This window comes from Neolamprologus multifasciatus, chromosome 17 (genome assembly GCF_963576455.1).
Source record: "Neolamprologus multifasciatus chromosome 17, fNeoMul1.2, whole genome shotgun sequence".
Taxonomy (NCBI): Eukaryota; Metazoa; Chordata; class Actinopteri; order Cichliformes; family Cichlidae; genus Neolamprologus; species Neolamprologus multifasciatus.
The window spans coordinates 23,992,171-24,013,130 of record NC_140455.1 but is presented as its reverse complement, the minus strand read 5'-3'; the positions used below and the strand labels follow the sequence as shown (position 1 = coordinate 24,013,130).

The 20,960-nt window shown below is 40.6% G+C and overlaps 1 protein-coding gene across 5 annotated transcripts in view; it reads right to left on the bottom strand.

Moving 5' to 3' along the window:
• The window catches only part of sema3c (sema domain, immunoglobulin domain (Ig), short basic domain, secreted, (semaphorin) 3C), a 45,306-nt gene extending 26,057 nt beyond the window's left edge, over positions 1 to 19,249 (bottom strand). Inside the window, exons 1-2 of one of the 5 annotated variants that reach the window (XM_085137471.1) lie at positions 19,021 to 19,249; positions 14,677 to 14,852 (exon numbers count right to left, since the gene is read on the bottom strand). In XM_085137471.1, coding sequence (XP_084993597.1) covers positions 14,677 to 14,812 — 136 coding nt within the window. In that variant the 5' untranslated portion in view covers positions 14,813 to 14,852; positions 19,021 to 19,249. Of the gene's footprint in view, positions 1 to 14,676; positions 14,853 to 17,595; positions 19,001 to 19,020 lie in introns of those variants that run through there. The other 4 variants (XM_085137472.1, XM_085137475.1, XM_085137474.1 and 1 more) reach the window with 4 other exon arrangements.
• Positions 19,250 to 20,960: the final 1,711 nt, after the last annotated feature.

The window sequence follows — 20,960 nt, the reverse complement described above, 5'->3', positions numbered from 1 at the left end:
ATGTGTTTTTGGTTTGATTAGGATTCTGCATTGTTGGAATTTAGCTTTCTATCCACAGTTATTTCTTTTACATCTCTTCCTGATGCTTCATACAAGTTCCTTCTAGTGTTGTTATTTCATGTCCTTGGTTCTTAGCTTCTGTTCCTGAGATCCTTATTTCCTGCTATATCCTTATTTCCTGCTCTGCAGATGCTTTGAACTTTTTGTACTCTTGCAAGTTAACCCTTATGATGTTAACAGCATTAAAGCTGTTTTCAGAGTTTATTCCTTTTTCCCTGAGCCCTGCTTTCACACGCTGCCTTCCCCACAGACAGCCTTTGACATCTGTAGTAGCAGCTCCTTTTAAAGGTCACTACACTGATTTCACTTTACATAATATCAGAATAAAAAAAACCCTTAACTTCCTCAACCACAGACAACGTATACAAAGTGGACACAGCCACCATAATGCCACCTGTTGGTTTATGTCAGGGGTAGGCAACTGCAGGCCTCGAGTGCCAGTGTCCTGCAGGTTTTAGATGTCCTTGATCCAACACAGCTGATTTAAATGGCTAAATTACCTCCTCAACATCCTTGAAGTTCTCTAGAGGCCTGGTAATGAACTTATCATTTGATTCAGGTGTGTTGACCCAGGGTGAGATCTAAAACCTGCAGGACACCGGCACTCGAGGCCTGGAGTTGCCTACCCCTGAAGTTTATGTACACCCATTCTGAAACCCATAGTTTAGCAATTTGGCACATTGGGTTTTGAAACCAATAATAATAATCAAGCACTGGATCTGATTGACAAATCCAGGATATGGCAAGCTTAAACATTAGGGATTGGTGAATCACCAGATAGCCACAATAAGGCTTTCTCTAATTGGCTGGATGCTGTATTAAACAACTTGAATAAAGTAATAGAATGAATGAATGAAGTCATCATGAAAGTGTTTATTGAGGTCATAAATCCCATGAGGAGTAGAATCATCATTGTACAAGAGGAATGTTTTTTGCAATTAAATGAATTGCCTCCTCTTGGACATTTCCATATTGGCTCCTATTTTTTGTATGCAGTCTTTGGTTGGTTTCGCTGTAAATCTACTGTATACAAGTTCAATCCCAGTTTGCTGGTTCATCAACTGTCACTTAAAATGGAGAAGGCCATTAGTACTACAGAGAACCAGGGTAGCTCTATGTCTATCTTTTATGTACACTCTGTGGTCACAACTTGGCACTTTCACTCCTCTAAAACAGTTTTAGATTTTATGGCTCATAAAATGGTGCAAAATTGAAATCACTTTTTTCCCCCCTAGTCTGAACATCGAGGACTGAAGAACAAATGACCACTGAAATGAATCTCACTATAATGTATCAGTAAAGATGTACAATTTTTCACCTAACTTTAATCAACACAGTTAAAGGAAAGCTGTGAGCACAGTGCACATGTTCAAGGCAGATGCCGCATGCGGGTATATTTAAATGCATAGAGTATGGAAAAGTCTTCCTACAGACTCTTTTCTACTCATTAAAAGTGAACATTGTTCAGATACGCACAAAGTAAACCTTCTCAGACAGTTATTTTCAGCCTATTTGCTCCAGAGATAAAGAATTCTCAACCATACCATCAAAGGACTTCACTGTCGAAGCCAAACTCATGCATATTTATCACTTTTTCAATCTTCACTGAGAGCAGGGGGTATGGGGGTGGGGGTGGGGGGCACTGTAGATCTACACCCTCCATTTCCTTCCTTCTATTGACCCTTTCTGAGCTCTCTTTGCATTCCCTCTTCTAATCAACAAACAGGTTGTCTATACTTTGCTCCATTGCCTTCGGCTAAAGTCACATTTTCATTATTGTGTGACATATGCTTTTGAGGCTGGAGCCTTTCATCTCAAAGGAGAGTGGCTGTTCTGTGGCACCCCTCGCTCTCATCCCAGGCTGTTGTTTGGTGCGTTGGCCACGTAAAGCCTGGAGTATTTAACTTTAAATAAAGACGAGTTAACCACTTCAGTCACAGGCGAGTTTCCCACGACTCTTCGCTCTCTACTCCAACTATGTTTAGGTAAATTGCCTTACATGGTTAATGTCTTGAAGTGAGAGAGCTGGGTATTTTTAAACATTGTATCATCCGAGTGAGAACATCGTCTGGTGCCTAATGAAGAACAGGCACATGACCACGACAGTGTTTTTACCTGACTTATGAGAAACCAATTTAGGAGGGAAGGTGTCCTGTCAAGAAGATTTGTGTTTAATGAAAGAAAAACGTTTAGGATCACGCTTCAAAGCAACCATAAGGATAGCATCGTAGATAGCATCACAGAGTGAGCTCTGTGCGGTGGTAATATTCTTCTAATGCTGAAAAAGCTAATGATGTTACACGCTCTGCTCTGGCACAGTGCAAGCCACCAAGGGTGAAAGACTAATTAACAGCTAATTAAAAACAGGCAGGGTTCCAGATTATTTAAAAGAAACAAAACAACATTATATTAATCTCCTAAAATAGTTTCTTGGATGATATTCTAGAAAGACCTAAATATTCTTCAAGATCTTAGTTTTGTGGAGCATAAAAGTGGCAGCTGTATTTAAAACATGCAGCTTTTCACAATGGAGGGACTAAGTAGGGGTTTAGGTTTTACAGTCATACATTATAGCCTATCCAGGCAAGAATAATCTCAGTGGTTGAGTTAAACCTCAGTGGGTGGAAACTAAAGGATCAGTTACGTTAGTTGTGGCCTTTAAAAAGAGAAGAGGTGGCGAGGAGAAGAAGAAAGACAAGTATATGAAGTTTGGACAATCCAGGGTTATTATATTTAAACTAGCCATAACTAACAAAGACAAGATTTAACTGCTATAGAAGTTGATTTATTCAGGACAAAAGGTAATTTTCTTATGTGTGGCATGTCTGGTATGCTAACAAATGTGTTAGACTACCAATTTACCAATTTAGACTCACCAATAAACCTAACCATGTCTTTGGACCGTGGGAGCTAGCCGGACTACATGGAAGCACAGAGAGAACATGGCAGCAAACACACACACAGAATGAGGTTCAAACCCACAACCTCCATGGTATAAAAACAAGAATCCTAACTACTGCACCACCATGCCACCATTTATACCAGCATTCACATTTTTTTTCACACAAGTAAGCTAATGTTAGCCAACATGAACAAATATGGTCTCATTTAACAAAACCACCAATAACAAACTAGTCTATGCTTACTAGGCTTTTGGGAACATTTAACTGTATCCCATACTTTTTCTTTAAAAAAAATCAGAAGTTAAAAAATTCTAATACTGCTGAACAGTCGAAGTTTACATTGAAAGATTTGATAGTGTTACAAATCTTGATACAATTGACATCAAAACAAAGATTATTCATAAAATAAAGGCGAATTAACTGAAAACTTAACCGGACCTCATCCAGTTCTCATATTTTCCAGTTGATTTTTTGAGTGCCTTCACCATCTAATCGAAAATTATTTATTAATGTCTCCTGTGAAAACCAGGTTTGACTAGTTTTTGACACTGCTTCACTCTCAAGTCTCACTGACACTAATAAGATAAAGAACTCCTGTTCTTTCTGACAGAACCTTTCCAGAACATTCCACAAAGAGAACGAATTGTTCGGACGGGCGGGGTCTCGGTAAAACAACTGTTTAATATTATGGTGAACTTTGTAGTGTTTTGTCAGTGTGGGGAAACGGGAAACTTTCATGTTCCCTCGTGAAGGTGGAGGACCAGTTAAGCCTGGTGCTGAGACGGGACGCAGCAGGGGTGCGTCACATGGATCCGGCCAATTCAGCTAGAGACAAACTGAAACCCTCTGGAGCCTGCATACCTTTGGATCCAGTATCTTCTCTGTGCTCTGCTTTCAATCTCATATAAACACACGAGTCACGCCTGCAGTGCTGCAGCGTTATGGACCAGCATTTAAAGTTCAAATTGCCAGATGGTGCACCTGCTCTGTCAGGGAGAGAGGGCTGCTCTGAACAGTCAAGGATTTCCAGAGTCATTTAGTACATTCATTGGGACCCAGTGTTTACAGAATTAGTACCAGCTCATAACCTGTGTACGAGGCATCCGTAGACCTCCCAAGGACCCTTTCAGTCCACTGAGACATTATATCAAGTTCTTTTTTTTTTTTGACAACACGACTCTTCTTGTTTTAATCAACACAGAAAACAGAAGTTGGAGGACAACTGCATTGTTTTCTATGTCCAAGATGATGAAATCCCCTGGATCACATGTGGTTCTTCTGTTGTGGTTTTATGGGCGTTCTTAGTTGTTGAGATCACACAAATGCTGAGAGGCAAGAGTGTCAAGACTGGTTGTTTACACAGTTACTGAAGCATGACCGAGACACTTCTTGGAGGTTCAAGGTTTACATTTTCTAACTGGTTTATGCACAAAAGACAGAATGCATTGGAAGGATTTGGGAGCTGCATTTTTAAATATTTCTTGAAAAGGGCTAAGGGTGTGAACCATGCTTTTAATGACAAGAAATTTAAAAAAGCCAAATTAATGGGGATGATGAAATGGCTTTATCTTTTTTTTTGTTCTCGTTTTTTTTTCTTTTCCTCTTAATCTGCAACGATGACACCAGCAAACAAAAACAGAGGAACTGGGTCTGGAAATACTGACAGCTGGTGGGTTTTCTATTATGTATGTAGGCAGGTGGGTTATGCACTTCCCCATGGATGTAACACCAGCCCCCTGTGTCCTGGCTTTGACTTTGAGCTTTGACCCATACTGCCCTATGGCCTAGATGGAAGACCAATTTTCATAGAATCCATCCTGATTGGTCGGGTGGACAGTGGGGTTAGCGGAAAAGGAAAACTAGTACTGGGAAAGCTGAGACTCTATCTCTGTGATATCTCTTTTTTCATGAAGTGGCCTAGCAGAAGAAGACCCAACAAAAGGCTTTTGTTCAGTTGAGAAACCCCAGTAGTCCTCCAATATTAAACAACAGATTACTTTCTGCTCATCATATAAGCAGAAAATACTCTTCATGTATTGATAGATGAGGTTTAATGCATTACAATTAAAAGAAAAAAACCTACATTAACTTAATTTTACTGCTTAACTTTATCTGTTTAAAAGAGAATTTGATTTTGCATCACCTTTAGAGAGTTAGTGGACTAAAACAAAGGTCTCCATTTTATTTTGAAACTCCAAAAAGAATATGGCTCGTATTTTTGGAGGTTCAAAATAAAATAGAGAACTTTGTTTCTTGCCAGAAGACTTTTTTCCCCCCCTTTTTTTGAAGGATATCTGAAACAACTACAAGCTGTGATCAGTGTGGCAGTTAATTCAGCCTCTTCTAAGCTGTGAGAGAATTGATTGTTCATGGGCACAGGGTCCAGTGCAATAACCCAGATAGGTATCCCACAGGGTAACGAAATGAACATCCCTTTTTCTGTGACTGGTGAAAAATGTAGAAGAAATAGAAAGAAAGTGTGGGTAAAATGAAGTGACCTGCCATTGTGTCCCTGTTTGTTGTATGGCAGCAATCAAAACCCAGAAGAGGAAGTTGTACTGCACAATTCATTTTTTTTCTTCTGTTGTCATTACATATCCAGGAGAGGAAATGTAACAGCCACCATGAATCTTCTCTCAGGTTTTAAATCCACAAGACTTTCCGATACAATTGCCCCCCAAAAGTGTTTGCGTGAGATATCAGATATGCGAGTTTTAAAGCAGTGACTCCAGAAGAAAACAATGCTTCCATGGTTCTGGTTGCGGATAATAATACAAGAAGTGGTCTGTTGTAATGTGGCATCATAAAAATTAGAACTTCACAGTGGCTGGAAAATATGTGAGATGTTTATGAGAGAGGCATTTGTAATGTTGGACCGCCTGGTTTCAGATTGTAGGAGCTGGTGCCAACTCACTCAGCTGGTGTCGCTTCATGCAGCCTTAGGGATCTTCATCCAGTTTGATAGGAAATAAAAACAGTGTGGTGTCACGATTCACTTCGAAAGGAAATGTGGCGGCAGCTGTAACTTGTTTGAGTCATCAGATAAGGGAGTTACGTTGTAAAAATCCATCGGCAGGTACTTTTATGTCCACACGACAAGGTGGTAAAATCAGCATGAGAGAACAATATCGGATTATTCTGTCAGGATGTTAACTTAGTCTTTGTAGATCAGATTTAATCAAACTGACTAGGTGTTTAGAGAGTTGGATTTTTTGATTAATGCTAATGTCTGAACATGAGCCAAAACATCCATCCACCTAATTAAACACACTTCAAGGCTGAACGGTGGGCCAATTACAAACCAACCTTAGTTTCTCTTATGCAAATCAGCCCTCATCAATTGGCTTTTTACCTGAAAGGCCAGTATGAATATATTAACTCCATGCTAATGAGGCTTGCTTTCCATTTAGTTAAAGCAGAAGCCGTTCTGTGGTTGTCAGGGGTAGCTGGTGGGAGGACCCCAATTACTCATCTTGATAAATATTGAAGCAGGGGCTTATACCGCCCACTTTTCATTCATCTCTCCTCACAAGAAGAAGGAGTGGGTTTCATCACAGAGGCCTGACTTCAAACCTGGTGCCAAATGCCATTGCTCTTTGTTGTAACAATGCAAAGAGCTCTTGGGTGCACTTCTGGATGGCTGCACTCACCTAACACTGTGCTGACCAACTCACACATACTGGGTCTGCAAAAGACTTTATCCTGGCAACTGCCAAGCCTCTTTAGAAATACAAAATGGCTGGTGCTGGAACATTCAGCCATCCATTTTCCTTGGGGATTTACCCTCTGGTATACAGTAATGGCTGGTGGCATATAAATATGGCAGAAGGGAAGTTAAAGTGTCGATCTAGTACAAGAAGACCACCCAAGACATCTTGTGCTGGCTGACAGAGTCGTCCGATTGTCTGTGTAACTGACATACTCCAAATTCCCAGGAAAGCTGCACTCAGCATGCGAACAGCACTCTCAGCCTTACTGTACTGCAACTGCTGGTCATGGACAAAAGCCCTGTTGGAATTATATCTGCTGTGTGTCATTAATTTCCTGATTGTTGTCTGTCATCAATTATCTACATCCAGACATTTTTAATGTGAATCACATGGCTGAACAGAGTGCGTGAGTTGAAATATATGCCTTCTCTCACGCTGGCGTCCAAAAGCAGACACCATATCTAAACATGACATGCGAGATCGCAGTGTATTTTTCTCCCTTGGCTTTCTGCGTGTGTTTGTGTAGAGTGATGTCAACTGCTGGTGCGTGGTTGACCTGTTAAGGTGACAGCTAGTATTTCGAAGAGACGAAACTTGAGCTGATAAACTGTCCATCATCCGCCCTGCAAGCCAGCTAGCTTGCAATCCCAGTGCCTCAATTAGCATTTATGCAGCGTCCTCAGATGTCACCAACAGTCAATCCTTCACACAGAATCAACTCATGCAGTCGCCATGACTTTTAGCCTGTGACCTCTCACCTGCCCACATCAGGAGTCCCTAGTTACTTCTAGTGGACAGTAAATCTCTGTGCTTTTACTGTCAGGAAGGATCTTGTAGAGAGTCTCAGAGGGAGGGGAGGCCTGCAGGAGATATGGGTCAGAGGATTTTTAGAGCTGTTGTTTTTACAAGGCATATAGGAAAACCATCTTCAGACATCTTCAAGATTGAAATTATATTATACACCAGGGCATAAAAAGTCATCTGGTCCTTAGCAAGTTCTAAAATAATTTAAAAACAACCAGGGAAGAAGAAGATCCACAGTGAACTTAAAGAAGCAATTGCTGCTGCTTGTCTAGGTAGAAAGGTTGACTAGTCCATCTCTAAGCAGTTTGCAGCCCATCATTCAGCAGTGAGAAATTCTTCACAAGTAGAAAACATTCAAAATGGTTTACAGTCTTCAGAGAAGAGGAAGTCCCACTGAGGTCATCCTAACCTGAGTTTGTATAATGCTCAGAGAAACTGCAAGAAACCAAAGAGCTACATCTCAGACTCAACAGTTAGTATGTTAAAAGTTAACGTTCATGAAAGTACAGTTAGAAGATGACTGAACAATGATGACCTTTTTGGAATGGTTGCCAAGTGAAAGCATCTTCTGTCTAAAAAGAACATAGCACCACATCTTAGGTTTGCAAAGCTGTATCTGAACAAACCACAAGATTTCTGGAACAACGTACTTTAACAGATGAGTCCAAAAAGGAGATATTTGGAAAGAATAGACAGAATCACATAAGGCAAAAAGTAAACACAGGATATCAGCGCAAAGATCTCATACACACAGCCTTCAAGTACGGTGGTGAAGGAGTAATTATTTGGGCTTGTTAGAATACCAAAGTAGTCTAGAGCCAAATGTGAGGTGATAAGTCCAACAGCTAAAACTGACTCTAAACCAGGTCATGCAACAGGACAATAAACCTAAGCACAACAGCAAATTCACTAGCTGGGCCCACGTCCTCATTTTAGGTTTGACAGCGTTTTAGTAGGTAAAAGTGAAAGCTTTGACATGAATTGAGGTGCGGTTTGGGGAAGGCCTCGAAGGGGACTGGCGATGGCTCCCGGGCGATGGCTCCCGGGCGATGGCTCCCGGGCGATGGCTCCCGGGCGATGGCTCCAGCCGGAAGGACCGTGTTTGGAGGCGTGGTCCCGCTCCTGAAATTCTGATACATAATCTCCAATATACAACAGAATGGCCAAAAAAGAAAATCGTGTAGCAATGGACCAGTCAGTCCAGAACTCAGTCTGATTCAAATGCTGTTGCAGGATGTTAAGAAAGATGTGCATAAACGAATGCTCGCAAACCCTGCTTCTGTATGTTGGCTTAATTTTTGTGAAATATATAATGACATGGTGCAATATGTCCTGTGCTGTTGTTCATTTAAATGTGTGTGCATTTAAATAATTTTAGAACCGGATGAGTACTAAATGATTTGTTTTGATGCATAAACACTTATCAGAAGAAATCATTGAGGGAATGAAGCAACTGGGTTGGTTCTGTTGTGCTGACTTAAAAAATGACTTGTTTAGGGGTTTCCAGTAAAGTAAAAATAATGCATCTTAAACCTTATTTCAGAGATAGTAAATCTGTGCATATACACAGAAAAACTTGCATATGAATGTAGCTATTGTCCAATTCAATAAGGCGAGCTTACACTATACTACATACCAGAACAAGTGATGGAAGCAAACAAGCATAATCCTTTTATAAAATCGGATTACTGCTTTGTGTTAATGCCAATCTTTGACTAAAGAATTTTTCATAGACCTTGGCTCTCCTTAAAGAGACTCTGTCTTTGTTCGTATTGATGGCCATTGATTACCTTTCAACATGTTCCAGAGGGGCAATAATAAAACATTCAACAGGGTTTGCAAGGTCAGACTTGGAAACGGCTAAAAACAGGCGGAGGAAGGCAGAGAAAGGCCAGCTGACAGAGGAGCTGTCAAACATCTCACGGGCTGTCAGCCTCAAGCTGGAGCTCACCACATTCCCGAATACCCCTGAAGAAAATGTCACTCAGGCAATTTCATAGAGATCTAATGACATGCGTGTGGGTTTGTGTGAGAATGCGTACATACACCCGTAAGAAATATGCCACACATATGCTGGTATTCATATATGCACCACTGACCTATAGCTATTTGTACCGTATCTCTCTGTGTGCTGACAGGCTCATGCTTTGGCCTGTCATGAATTCCTCCCAACAACAGAGCATTACTGATTTTTCTTCATTATGTTTACTCCTCAAAAAATTAAGATACTAACGTGCAGGTGAAATGTGAAGCAGAGGCAGGAAAGCTGAGGCATGTTGGCGCGATGTTGCAGTCAAATACATCCTGTTCTGCTTCTGGCTACTTGTCAGTGTTGCCCTTTGACCCTTTGATCTTTTGTTGACCCCAAGAGAAAATGCATGCCATTATTCAGTCCGTGTCTGGTGTCTGTGCTGCTGAATGATCATGATGCTTAACAGGTAAAAATCTTTATAAAAGGTTTATCAAGAGTGGTTAAATCTCAGGCAAAAAAAGTTCATATTTAAAACATTACATGAGAGGTTAATGTACAGTAATATCATCTGGGACAAGCAAGAAAAAGCCTTGGTTTTGAGGTATAGCTAAAAAGCTTGGAGACTGTGTCTCATAGCTGCATGCGGTTCAGAAAGCTGGAAAAGCACATAGCTTTAACAATGACTCATTGAAACGTTTGCCACTTAAATGCAATCAAGTCAAAGAATGCACAATCAGGCACTTAACATTAACACACACTCACTCACTCTGTTAGGTTTACTGACATGCACACGCTCGCTCACATCATGTAAACATCCTCAACAGACAGCATGAACAGCACTATATCTGTATGAACAAATGGGGGGTGAGGGGATGCAATAATGACTCATGAAAAGGAGTGTATCCGCTCGTCGACGCCTGCTTCCTGATCTCTGTGCCTGGTTCTGGTTCAGGCCGTGGCACGTGTGGCTCATACCAGTGTGATTTAACTGCAGACATCATTTTAATCAATCTCCCCTTTGTCTCAGCCAGGCTCTTAAACATGTGTGCGCCAAAATCTACATTTAACACAAAAGCATATGGCCCATTCACTTTCAAATAAACATTGCTTCATGGCTTGACATTCCAAACGTATAGATTGTAAGTTAATACTGTATTGAATATGGAAGTTTTCCAGAACAGCGGGAGACTGTTGATGAGGGTAAATGATCCCGATCGTAAACACAGACCGCTGCCCCATCTGCCTACCAGGGAGATAAATGAGCCGGAATGACATTTGGCACCAGTTAGGCCAACCTCTGATACAGTAGCAGAACCAGTAAGCGGCACATTACTGAATAGTAGCTTATTTTAAATAACACACCTTACAGTTTCAAAGTTTATACAGGATAATAATGTCTCCCACAACTATGCAGAAACCTATTTACAGCGCACCACCCAATATTTAAACCACGTTTTGAATCACAGGAGTATTTTAGTGTAGTAGTAGTATTTTGTGAGATACCCACAGCAAACCTATGTTGATTTTGTAGGCTCAACCACGCAGCAGCCTCAGGGGTTGAAAAATTAAGCGGACATTAATGTGCCAAAAACAGTTGCTCTTGCGGCCACTTGAGGCTGACTCAAAAAGTGTATCATTCCCAGTAGACATCCATGCTAACGAGCCCAGATTTACAGCAGAAATTAACATGTTTTTAGGCTGTTACAGAACATCTCTGTAGCTTTATAGGCAATTTCCTCCATAAAACCATGTCTGGTGTCTGTGCTGCTGAATGATCACGATGCTCACTTAATGTATGGGGCATTAAAAATGCAATAAAGCTTAAAGATATGGCTAACGTTTGATCTTGCTCAGCATTCAGTTTTAGTAAATGAATGGATTTTAATTATAAGGGGGGAGTACCTCAGGAGGTAGATCACTGGCTTCGTGCCAAATATCCTTGGACAAGGTACTAACTTCCAAATTGCTCTCTAATGAATGTATCTGAATGTTAGACAGAAAGCACTTAAGCATAAAAAAGTGCTTGAATGAATAAAGGTTGAGAATAGGTTGTTTGAGCACTCTGGTAGAGTAGAAAAGCACTTTATATAAACTAGGCAGTTTTCACTTCTCACTGTCCAGGGTTAATGTGGTGAAGGTGCATATTTAACTTTGTGGCTTGTTGAAAGGGCACTTTTACCTCTCAGTATCAAGCATTACTGCAGCTGCGGCCTTGAGGCACCAAGGCTTGGCTTCTTGAAAAAGTCTAAGAACTTAATGTCATGGATTGGAAACGAAAATCAATTTTAACTTTGTTCCGATGAGACCAAATCTATAGTAACAACACTGCAGACATTGATCTGAAAGTTGGAGGATTTCTTTGTCTGAGAGCAATTAAGTTTCTCCTCGAAATCTGTAGTCTCTCAGCATTTCAGCCTGATTCTGAAACAGCACATGCATCAAACATAGCACAAAGCAGGCCAAAATAAATGTTGAGAGAACAATAGATACTTAAAGCAATTGAAGGGGAGTATAGCAATTATCTTTTATCACACTTGGTATCCCTAAATAGTTTTGCTGTAAGCAAAGGAGGCCTCTGTTTATTATCCGCGGCACGGAATAGAAAAGCACCACTTGAGAGTTTATTATTTGGGTTAGCTGCATTTTTCACTGTTTATTATGCGTTTTTAATTGCGGTCTGGCTGCGTTCGCTTGAAGAGTGCAAGAGCAAAAGGAGAGCGGGAGAGAGGAATGTCGGAGACAGCAACTTCTCTGCAGGGCGTGAGGCTACACCGGGAGTCCCACGAACCTGCCTTACCCCCGGATTGGATTTCAGCAGTGACACGAGGAGGAAAAGGGAAAGGGATATTCGAGTGTTGTGAAATGATCTATGTGCAGTTTAGCCACTGGTTTATTTTTTTTGTTTAGTTTGCTCCAGCTCACAGTAATTAACTGGTCCTCACATCTGGGAGCAGAAGAATCCAGACTGAATGACTGACCTTTTAAACACCCAGCAGGTGCCAAACCACCTGTGCTGTCCTCCCCGCTGGGACAACAGTCTCCTATACATCTTCCATGACTATTCATTTATCTTTCTGGCTGCTTTGGACTGAGCACATACTGCCTGACTTGTTCCTCCCCCGTGTTTTTGTAAAAAATGAGCCTCCACCTTGCTCTCTGTAAGATCCTCCTTGCATCTGGTGTTCAGCCATGCCAAACTTTCTTCCAGCAACCAAGAGTTCAAAATGCTTTCTGAGTCAAAAACAAAGCTGTTTACTTTTGACTTGGTGTTCCTGTTACTTGACTTACTCTTACATGACTGCTTTTGACCAAAACCTTCCATGTTGTTATTCTTTGGAACAAAATCCTATTTTTAATGTATTACTGGCAAACACCTTGGTCCTGTGCACTCCCAGTGAACCTATATTAAATACATTGTCTCAAACAGGGCTGCTCTTTGTAAGGTCAGTGTCATAACTGCTCAAGCACTTGAGTACTGCAGAGAATGTCCCCCAATTCCAGGCATATTTGTAAAGAGCAGCGATACACAGAGACTAAAGGTAAAAGTAGGACACTGGACACTTTTTAGCACAGCTTCTTCACATATTGTTGGGAGACTGCGACTGATCTACTCTGGTTCATATACGCTAACATAAATGACACACAGGGCGTACTTGTGCCAGTGTAAGCAGGAAACAGATGGTTGCTTGCTAATAGAAAATACAACAGAGTAAGGATGGCAAAAGCAAAAAGAGTTTTTTTTTTTGTTTTTTTTTTTTGCTTGGAACTAGGTAACACAAGGATGTAAGGCAGTTATAGTAGGGGAAAACATAGCTTGGACGCTGTTACAGACAAAATATGGCAGCATATTAGAAGAGTACCCACAGAAAAATGGTAAAAAAAAATGCTATGTGAGCCCAGCTTTAATGACCCTTCAGGACTCGATTAGGCCATGAACACAGGTGTCCAATTGCAGCACATGTGAATATTATATAGATAAGCACTAATCAAAGATCAAGTCCTGAGCTGGTTTAGGAATTAATGTGCTTCAGATAGCGCGTTTGAAACTCTCCATTTATGGTCCTCCCTGTAGTGAAAAACTCTTTCACTAAGCAAAACAAATCTAATCTAATCCACACGTAGAAAGAGACTCAGTCATTCAAGGCAGACTGATTTTCAGCATGGCCACCTAAGACCTTTTTAGGTGGCTGTTTGGAAACAATAACGAGAAAAGAGTTGAATAAATAATGTGACCAAAGATACGAACGACAGCGATGTCAGCTTTTTTGGTGTCATTAGTTTGGGCTTTTTTTCTTAAAGATGGCTGTCACATTTAACAACTCAGATGTTGCAGAGCAGAGACAGTCTGGACCTGGACCACAGACTGGTTCATTTATTTGGAATGAAGCAATAAGCAAAAGGAAAAAACATGAAACCATAAAAGGGAAAGAAATAGAGAAGAAGAAATTAACTTTGAATAGTGTGTTTCTGGGCCAAAACTAAGAAAAATCTAGAAAAAGGGAACAAAATAAAACTACACCTGCTTTAGACTTACACTGCGAGGCTTCAGTCACTATCTGAGTGCAGAAACCTTGCTGATGGACAGCCTCAGCTGCTCTGTGCTGCCTAATCCACATCGAGAGGTACTGAAAGGTGATCAAACGTATCCTTCGGCTCCTGCACACTATCCCTCTATTGCAAAAAGGTTACGGCACCACTCATAGCTCAGGGGTATGAGTGATCCACTATCCCTTCCATGGATACACGCAAACATGCAGACAGACACACACACAAAAATCAAACCTCCCCATCCAACCAAAAGAGAATTCAAGAATCCCCAAAATAATCTGTGTCCATAGAAATAAATGAATAAAACAGGAGAATCAAAACCAGAGGCAGCAACAATGCCCACATGCCCACAGCACAGAGTGGTATGATTAAAGTTTAACTAGGAACAGATACAGGGTAGTTCTGACAGGCGGTGCCACCTCCTCCCTTTGGTAGACACACAGGAAGACAATGGATAGACAAGATGGAAATTTAAGGCCTGGGGCATATTGGATTATATAGAAGAAAAGGTTTCAAACTCCATCAAACAAGACTAAACAACTAAATAAATCCTCTAGCTAAAGATCCCAGGTGAGTCCTATTCCACTCTGTTATAATGTACAGACTTAGCATCAGTTTAACTTCATTACACCAGAAGATAATCATTACAATTAAGTTGATGAGTATTTTTTTTTCTTACCTTCAAAGGAAAGGAAGACTCTTGGCAGAGGCTGCGGGAGGCCGGAGACCCCGGTGCAGAGGAAAGAGAGAGCCAGGAGGGAAAACGCCATGGCTGACACCAGAGGTGGCCTGGCCAACCCCTCCGGCCTGCCCATAACTGCACCACTCAGGAACCAAAGCCAGTCACCACTGCTGCTGGAGAGAGGTTTTGGAGAGAAAATAGTGAATTCTGAGAACATGTTTCCTCATACTTCTTCAAGTTAACGGCATTCATGTGCCACCACAGGTATTGTAACAAAAATGGCTTATGTACCACAAAAATACGTAAGATATGTCTCAAATGATGTCCTGGTTCAACATAGAGTTAGCATTTTTTTGCATGCTATTTTAAGTAGGATTTAACAGGGCAGTCATAGTGCATATTCAAATATAATCATTAGGAATAAAACACTTTTCATTGTGGTAACTGGGGGGAGGCTTCTGAAGAACATTGCAATTGACCTTTGATGTAGCAAGTTAAAGGTTAGCAAGTTATCCACAAGGTCATATGCAATAAAGATTTACAAAACTATGTGCACTTTCGGCTAACTTTGTGGAAGTGGAAACCACCATGCAAGGACCAGGAAAATACTTAAGAATTAATAAAAGAGGTATAATAAAAAAAAAATCCATAAAAATCCATAGCTATCCACAGAAAATATAAATCATTTGGCTTTTTTGCAACACATGGAAAAATTGTTGCTAGAAGGTTACTAGAAAGTTAGTACTACTGAAGAAATTGATTGAAACCACTGGTGGACTTGTTCATCAATACAGTAGCTGTGGATGACTGTTGCTCCAGTGGTAAAGCCAGTCGGTCAGTGGCTTGATCACTGATTCCTCCAGTCGGTGTGCTGAAGTATTCTTGGACAAGATACTGAACCTTAAGTTGCCCCTGATGCATTAATTGGAGTACAAGTGTGTTTGTGAATGTTAGAAAGCACTTATGAATGTGTTGCATGATTATTTGTATGATTTTGGTGAATGGGAGTTTAGCAATGTTACCAAAATGTTGCTGGAGTTTTACAAGAGATTACAAACCCAATAGTCTTGTTTTAGGTCTGGTTTGGTATTCATTAATTCCTGACAGAAACATTTGGCTCATTAAACAGCAAACATACAAGTAGCTGTGTGATTGATTTATTCAGATAAAAGCTATGATTTATAGCTTTTATCTGAGATTCGGTATGCATTATGGGTTTATGCACAACAGAGGGTTAGTTGATGGCTTATTTCAAGCAGTAAATTTCAAAATGGAACAGATTTGACGTATAGATTACATAGCAGTGCAGGATCGAACTTTGTCACAACCAGTGAAGCCATCAAATTGAATTTAGTCAATTTAATGGCTCTTAATTTTCAGCTTAATGCAGTCCAATTACAGTGACTATATATGACATATGAAGACTGGTTAATTGGTACCACTCAGTCATGGGATCAAGATTTGAAATGTGATTTTTTTTAAAAAATCTAACTTTGCAGGATGACAACACCCTACAGAATACAGCACACTGCTAATTTCAACAGCTAATGCATCAGTTTCACTGATCTAGAAATGCTGAGTTACAGAGAGAAGCACTGAACAAACAACACTGAATAACGAAAGAGATAAAAAACAACAACATGTCAGTTAAATCCCATCATTGCTTTATCCTCGCAAATGTACGGCTCTTAAATATGGATGAGTGAAATCTGCACAAAAGAGCTGCTGGAGAAACTCTCGCCGCAGCCTCTTCTCATTCCTTTTCCATAACGGGACAAGAGCAGCTCAATTATTGATAGAGGCAGGTACTGTACTGCCTGTGGGGCGCTAACTCCTGCAATGAAACACTCTGCTGCTGGAGAACGGCCGGGCTGTTTTTAACCACTCATTTGGCCGCCCCACCACCTGTGCTGTGCAAAACCACATCGCACTAGACATAAAACAAAAATGACCCTTTCACATGCAAAAACAAAATAAAAATTTCACAGACTAAATCTCTTATGTCATGCCTTATGGATGTGCGATAAAAAATTGATGGCCAAGAGATAAGAAAGCTGCAAGTTCGCTATGAAAATTTCAGTTTGTGGGTGTGGTGTACAAATAGGTTAAAATATGCGTGTAAGGTGGAGTGCAGCATGACTGATATACAGCTTAAGTGGAATTCTGGTGTTCAGGTGCATAAGGATAACATATGGAGGACTGCTGGGGGATGAGATGTCTTTGGCTGCACTTGAGAGAAATAAACCAGCACGGGGCATTACCAGACGGCCCCAGCTGCTGCAACTGCAGCCCTTCTCCTGCTGCATCATCCACACAGCCTCGCACATGCACGCACACCCTCCCCTTCAAGCTCAGGCATTCACACAACTTGCCCTGCTCTGGCTTCTGTCCCTAAAAGATCTGGTCCCTGATAAAACTGGTCACCCGGTTTGTACATAAAGATCGATGTGCTCCAATTCTATTGTACAGTGAGATTTCCACCTTCGTCATAATACAATTACAGCAGTTTTTGCAAATCCTCCAAGTCTTAGAATATCGAGTATAAAATGAAACAGTTAATGCATCTTTGTGCTAAAAGCAGAACATTGGTAAAATTACTTAAGTCTAAAGACTCAAGACTTTGCAGCACCCTGTCTTTTTCATTTATAGCTTCTAGACTTCATCAGGTCAAATATCAAACTTCAAAAGCGTTCCAGCTTTAGGTAAGTTTTCCTTTAGGTATGACTTGAATGTTTGTAAGTATACAGATGGTGCAAAAATATTTTGTACCAAACCTTGTCCATGTGCCATCTTTCATTAAAAAGCATACTACAGTTGATATTTTAGAAAGCAAGAGCATTGAAGATAAAATTTAGAGACAACCCTAATTTTTTTTAAGTGAGAACTACATTTTCCCATATTTTTAGGTGGACTGACCTTTTGAGCTGCCAAGCTTCCACACCTACCACTCCCTGCTCCCTATCAGAGAGTTGGTGATCTCCCCACGGAGAGGTTCTGGTATGGAAATGTTGGTCTCACAGCTGCTAAACTCATCCTCAAGGTAGTCTCATGCGGATACTGTGATATCCCCAAGAGGTTGTGTTCCGACACTTTGCTATGCCACACTAAATACATGAATGAGCTCACTCTCCCTCACACTCGTGGAGCACTGTAACGCTCCCCTAGATGAAAGGGTTTCACAGTAAAGGATGTTTTCCTATTTGTTGCCATGAACAAAATAAAACATAATAAATACTCCAATTAATTTATCTGAGCTCTTCGGCCGGCATATATTTGGCATCAGTGTGCCAGGAAATCTCTGTAACACCAATTAAATGTCTTCCCACAAAGCAGGTCAGTGAAGTGAGCGAATGGTTATATTTCCAGCGAGGTGTAACGATAATTGTGTTTGTTGTGCTCATTGCTTGGCTGGCAGCCTAATGAATTTTCCATCTTGCCATTTTGGAGGCTCAAAAACTAATATTGATGAAAGTGGAAAACTGCATGGATTATCGCTCCCATCTGCTCCTATTAATGCTTTAAACACATGAACCCAAATCAGCTATGAGACGAGTGGGGACGAGTCCTCCCAGTTGGAATCAATTTGGCATTTTGATCAATACAGGAAGAATTAAAATCACAATGATAAACAAGTTTTGTCCTAGCAGGACGGTGTGCGTTCATACCACACCCTGTCATTCGGTTGTCAGCAGCTCTATTACAGCCACACATTCCCCTGCACACATGACCAGCAGGCACAGCTAAAAGTGTATATTTCAACTCTTAAACTCAACACTAGCACATTGACTAAGATTAATATTCTGATTTCGAACCATGTGACTGACCACAACTTTTTTTTTAAAGCTCTAAATAAAGAATCTATATAGTTATAGACAGATGCTGGTGGAGACTTTAAACCAAAGATTTAAGCCTTTTTAGATGAACGAGGAAATAAAAAATGTTCATAAAGTCATGTTTTCCATTTTACTGGCTGCAGCGTAATAACCAGTCACAGTGTATTTAAAAGGAATTGTTCACCAAGCACATGAGTGGAAAATAAAGCATGACACAGAAGTCTGATGTAATACCACACATGATCTCAGAGAAGCACCAAGTCATCTGGCAGACTCTTCCACAGTCAGATTGAGTTTACTTGCAGCTTCTTCTTCTTTTTTTTTTTTTTAACTAATTCTCACTGGTGGGACTCTGCACCTGTTAGCCTGCTGCCTACCAACTCCTCTCTGCATCCACTGCGAGATCCACTCCACTGCATAAAAAGTACAGCGTGGTACAGGCAGTACAGGCAGGTAAACCTTCTACCTTTAGAAAAATGAACACATCAGACCTTTGCCAGTGACTCACCTCTCAGGAGCTTCCTCCGATGCTGGTCCAAGTTTCGGAAGGCAGGATCGTATTTCTCGCCTGTTTCTAGTATCCTGTAATAACACCAAAGAAGAAAAATGCTGCTATTCCATCTAAGTGCTCAGAGAGCAGACTTGACTGAGAGAGCACAGGAGAGAGGAGAGGAGAGGAGAGAGGGAGGAGAACGAAAAGACAGAGAGAGCGGGTGTCCTATTACACACTCTTCACTGAAGTGCCCCCTCCTCCTCCTCCTCTTCTTCCTCCCCACCCCTCCTTTCCACGATCGTCCTCCCTCACTCCGTTAACTAGACAGCAAACAGATCACATGCACAGCTTAAAACATCCGAGAGGCAGAGGACGTTTACCTCACCACAGTAAGAGGGTGAAGCCCAAAAAGGTCAGGCACACTCGCATCACAAACAGATTGCATTGCTTTTAATCTGTGGGTGATCCACTAGTTAGATTGCCTCCAGTGATACCAACGAAATCAGATGTTTTCTGCTCATTTCCACTTTTATGGGCCTTTTTTGTTTTCCATTGGGAAACAAACTATTTTAATTACTGGGTACTTGAAACTTTGCAAATCAAATAATCGTCAGATAAGAAGCATTTTCTCTCTGAAGATGGTTCAAATATGAACTACAGTCATGCTCACCACTATGCATGACATCACTAAAGTCAGGTGATGTCTGTGTAGTCAGCTGTTATGTTAAATATGATCCACATTGCCCAATAAGTATAGCAATAGTATTGATGATCTCTTTTAGCACTTGCCTGAAAGTGATGGGAACATATTGAGTTTGCAGATCATTAACAAAATTATGATCATGAACGAAAGAAACTGTGGGACTTTTAGAAAGATCTCAACATCAATAAAGATTTCACTTTGTTTTTACTAAATTTAAGGGGTTTTCATCTAAAATCTGGAGATCAGGGGATCACCTATAAGCCAATATAAGTGCCATGCTTCAGAAGAGCATTGCCACCCTCTGAGCAAACTGACTATCTTGGATGAAAAAGAAAGAATATTACTTTGTTTTTTTCCATCAAAGTTTTTAAAAAGACAAAGAGCAGTATAAACGTGATATTTTTCTCTTACCCTTGTTATTTATCCGGTACACAAATATGATTCACAACAGGCAGGAAAACAGAACCACTCTAAAGTGTGCAGATGACTCTTGTTATTGTTAGTCCAGCTCCAGGATAACGAGACCAGCCATGGCCTGTCATTGATTACTGTGTTAAATATCACGATCTTCAGTTAAACATATATGACAAGAGATATGATCACTGATTCTTAGAAAATATACTCATACACAAGATTAAATCATTAATGGAAAGATGTTAGGGGAATGTTCTCACATTTATAAATCTCTTAACTGCAGCTGTGCATAAAAAAAGGCACCAATGTCTGTTGAGTTTGAGGAAACTTTCCAAAATCCACATTGATAATTTTATTTTGAGTCTGTTTTATTCTCTTCCTTGGTTCCATGGTTTGGGTACATATCTGTAAAGAACAAAAACAGATTAAATCAACTTGTTAAATGGTTAAAAGAAGCCACAGCTGAGCCCAGCGTCCCCGAGAGCCAGACAGTCACAGCAGTAGGGTGGTTCTATTATATTTGATCACTCGCACTTTCACACTGAGCTCCAGTTTCCAGCCTTTCAGTCCCAAAGTGCAGAACAACAAGGTTTAAAAACAGCTTTGTTCCAGATTCTCCATTATTATTTATTAATTTTTATTCCTCACTATGTTGCGTATGCTTGTCTGTTGTGTTTGTGTTTGTGTTGAAAAAGTGCACGTCGGGATGGATGACTCATTTTACTGCAGACCAGATGTACCAGCGGGTGCAAATAAAGTAACCTGAACCTGAACTTGAATGTGTAGCGATTCTGATAAATTGAAAAAAAATCACTGTTAACACACAGTTACTTTAAAT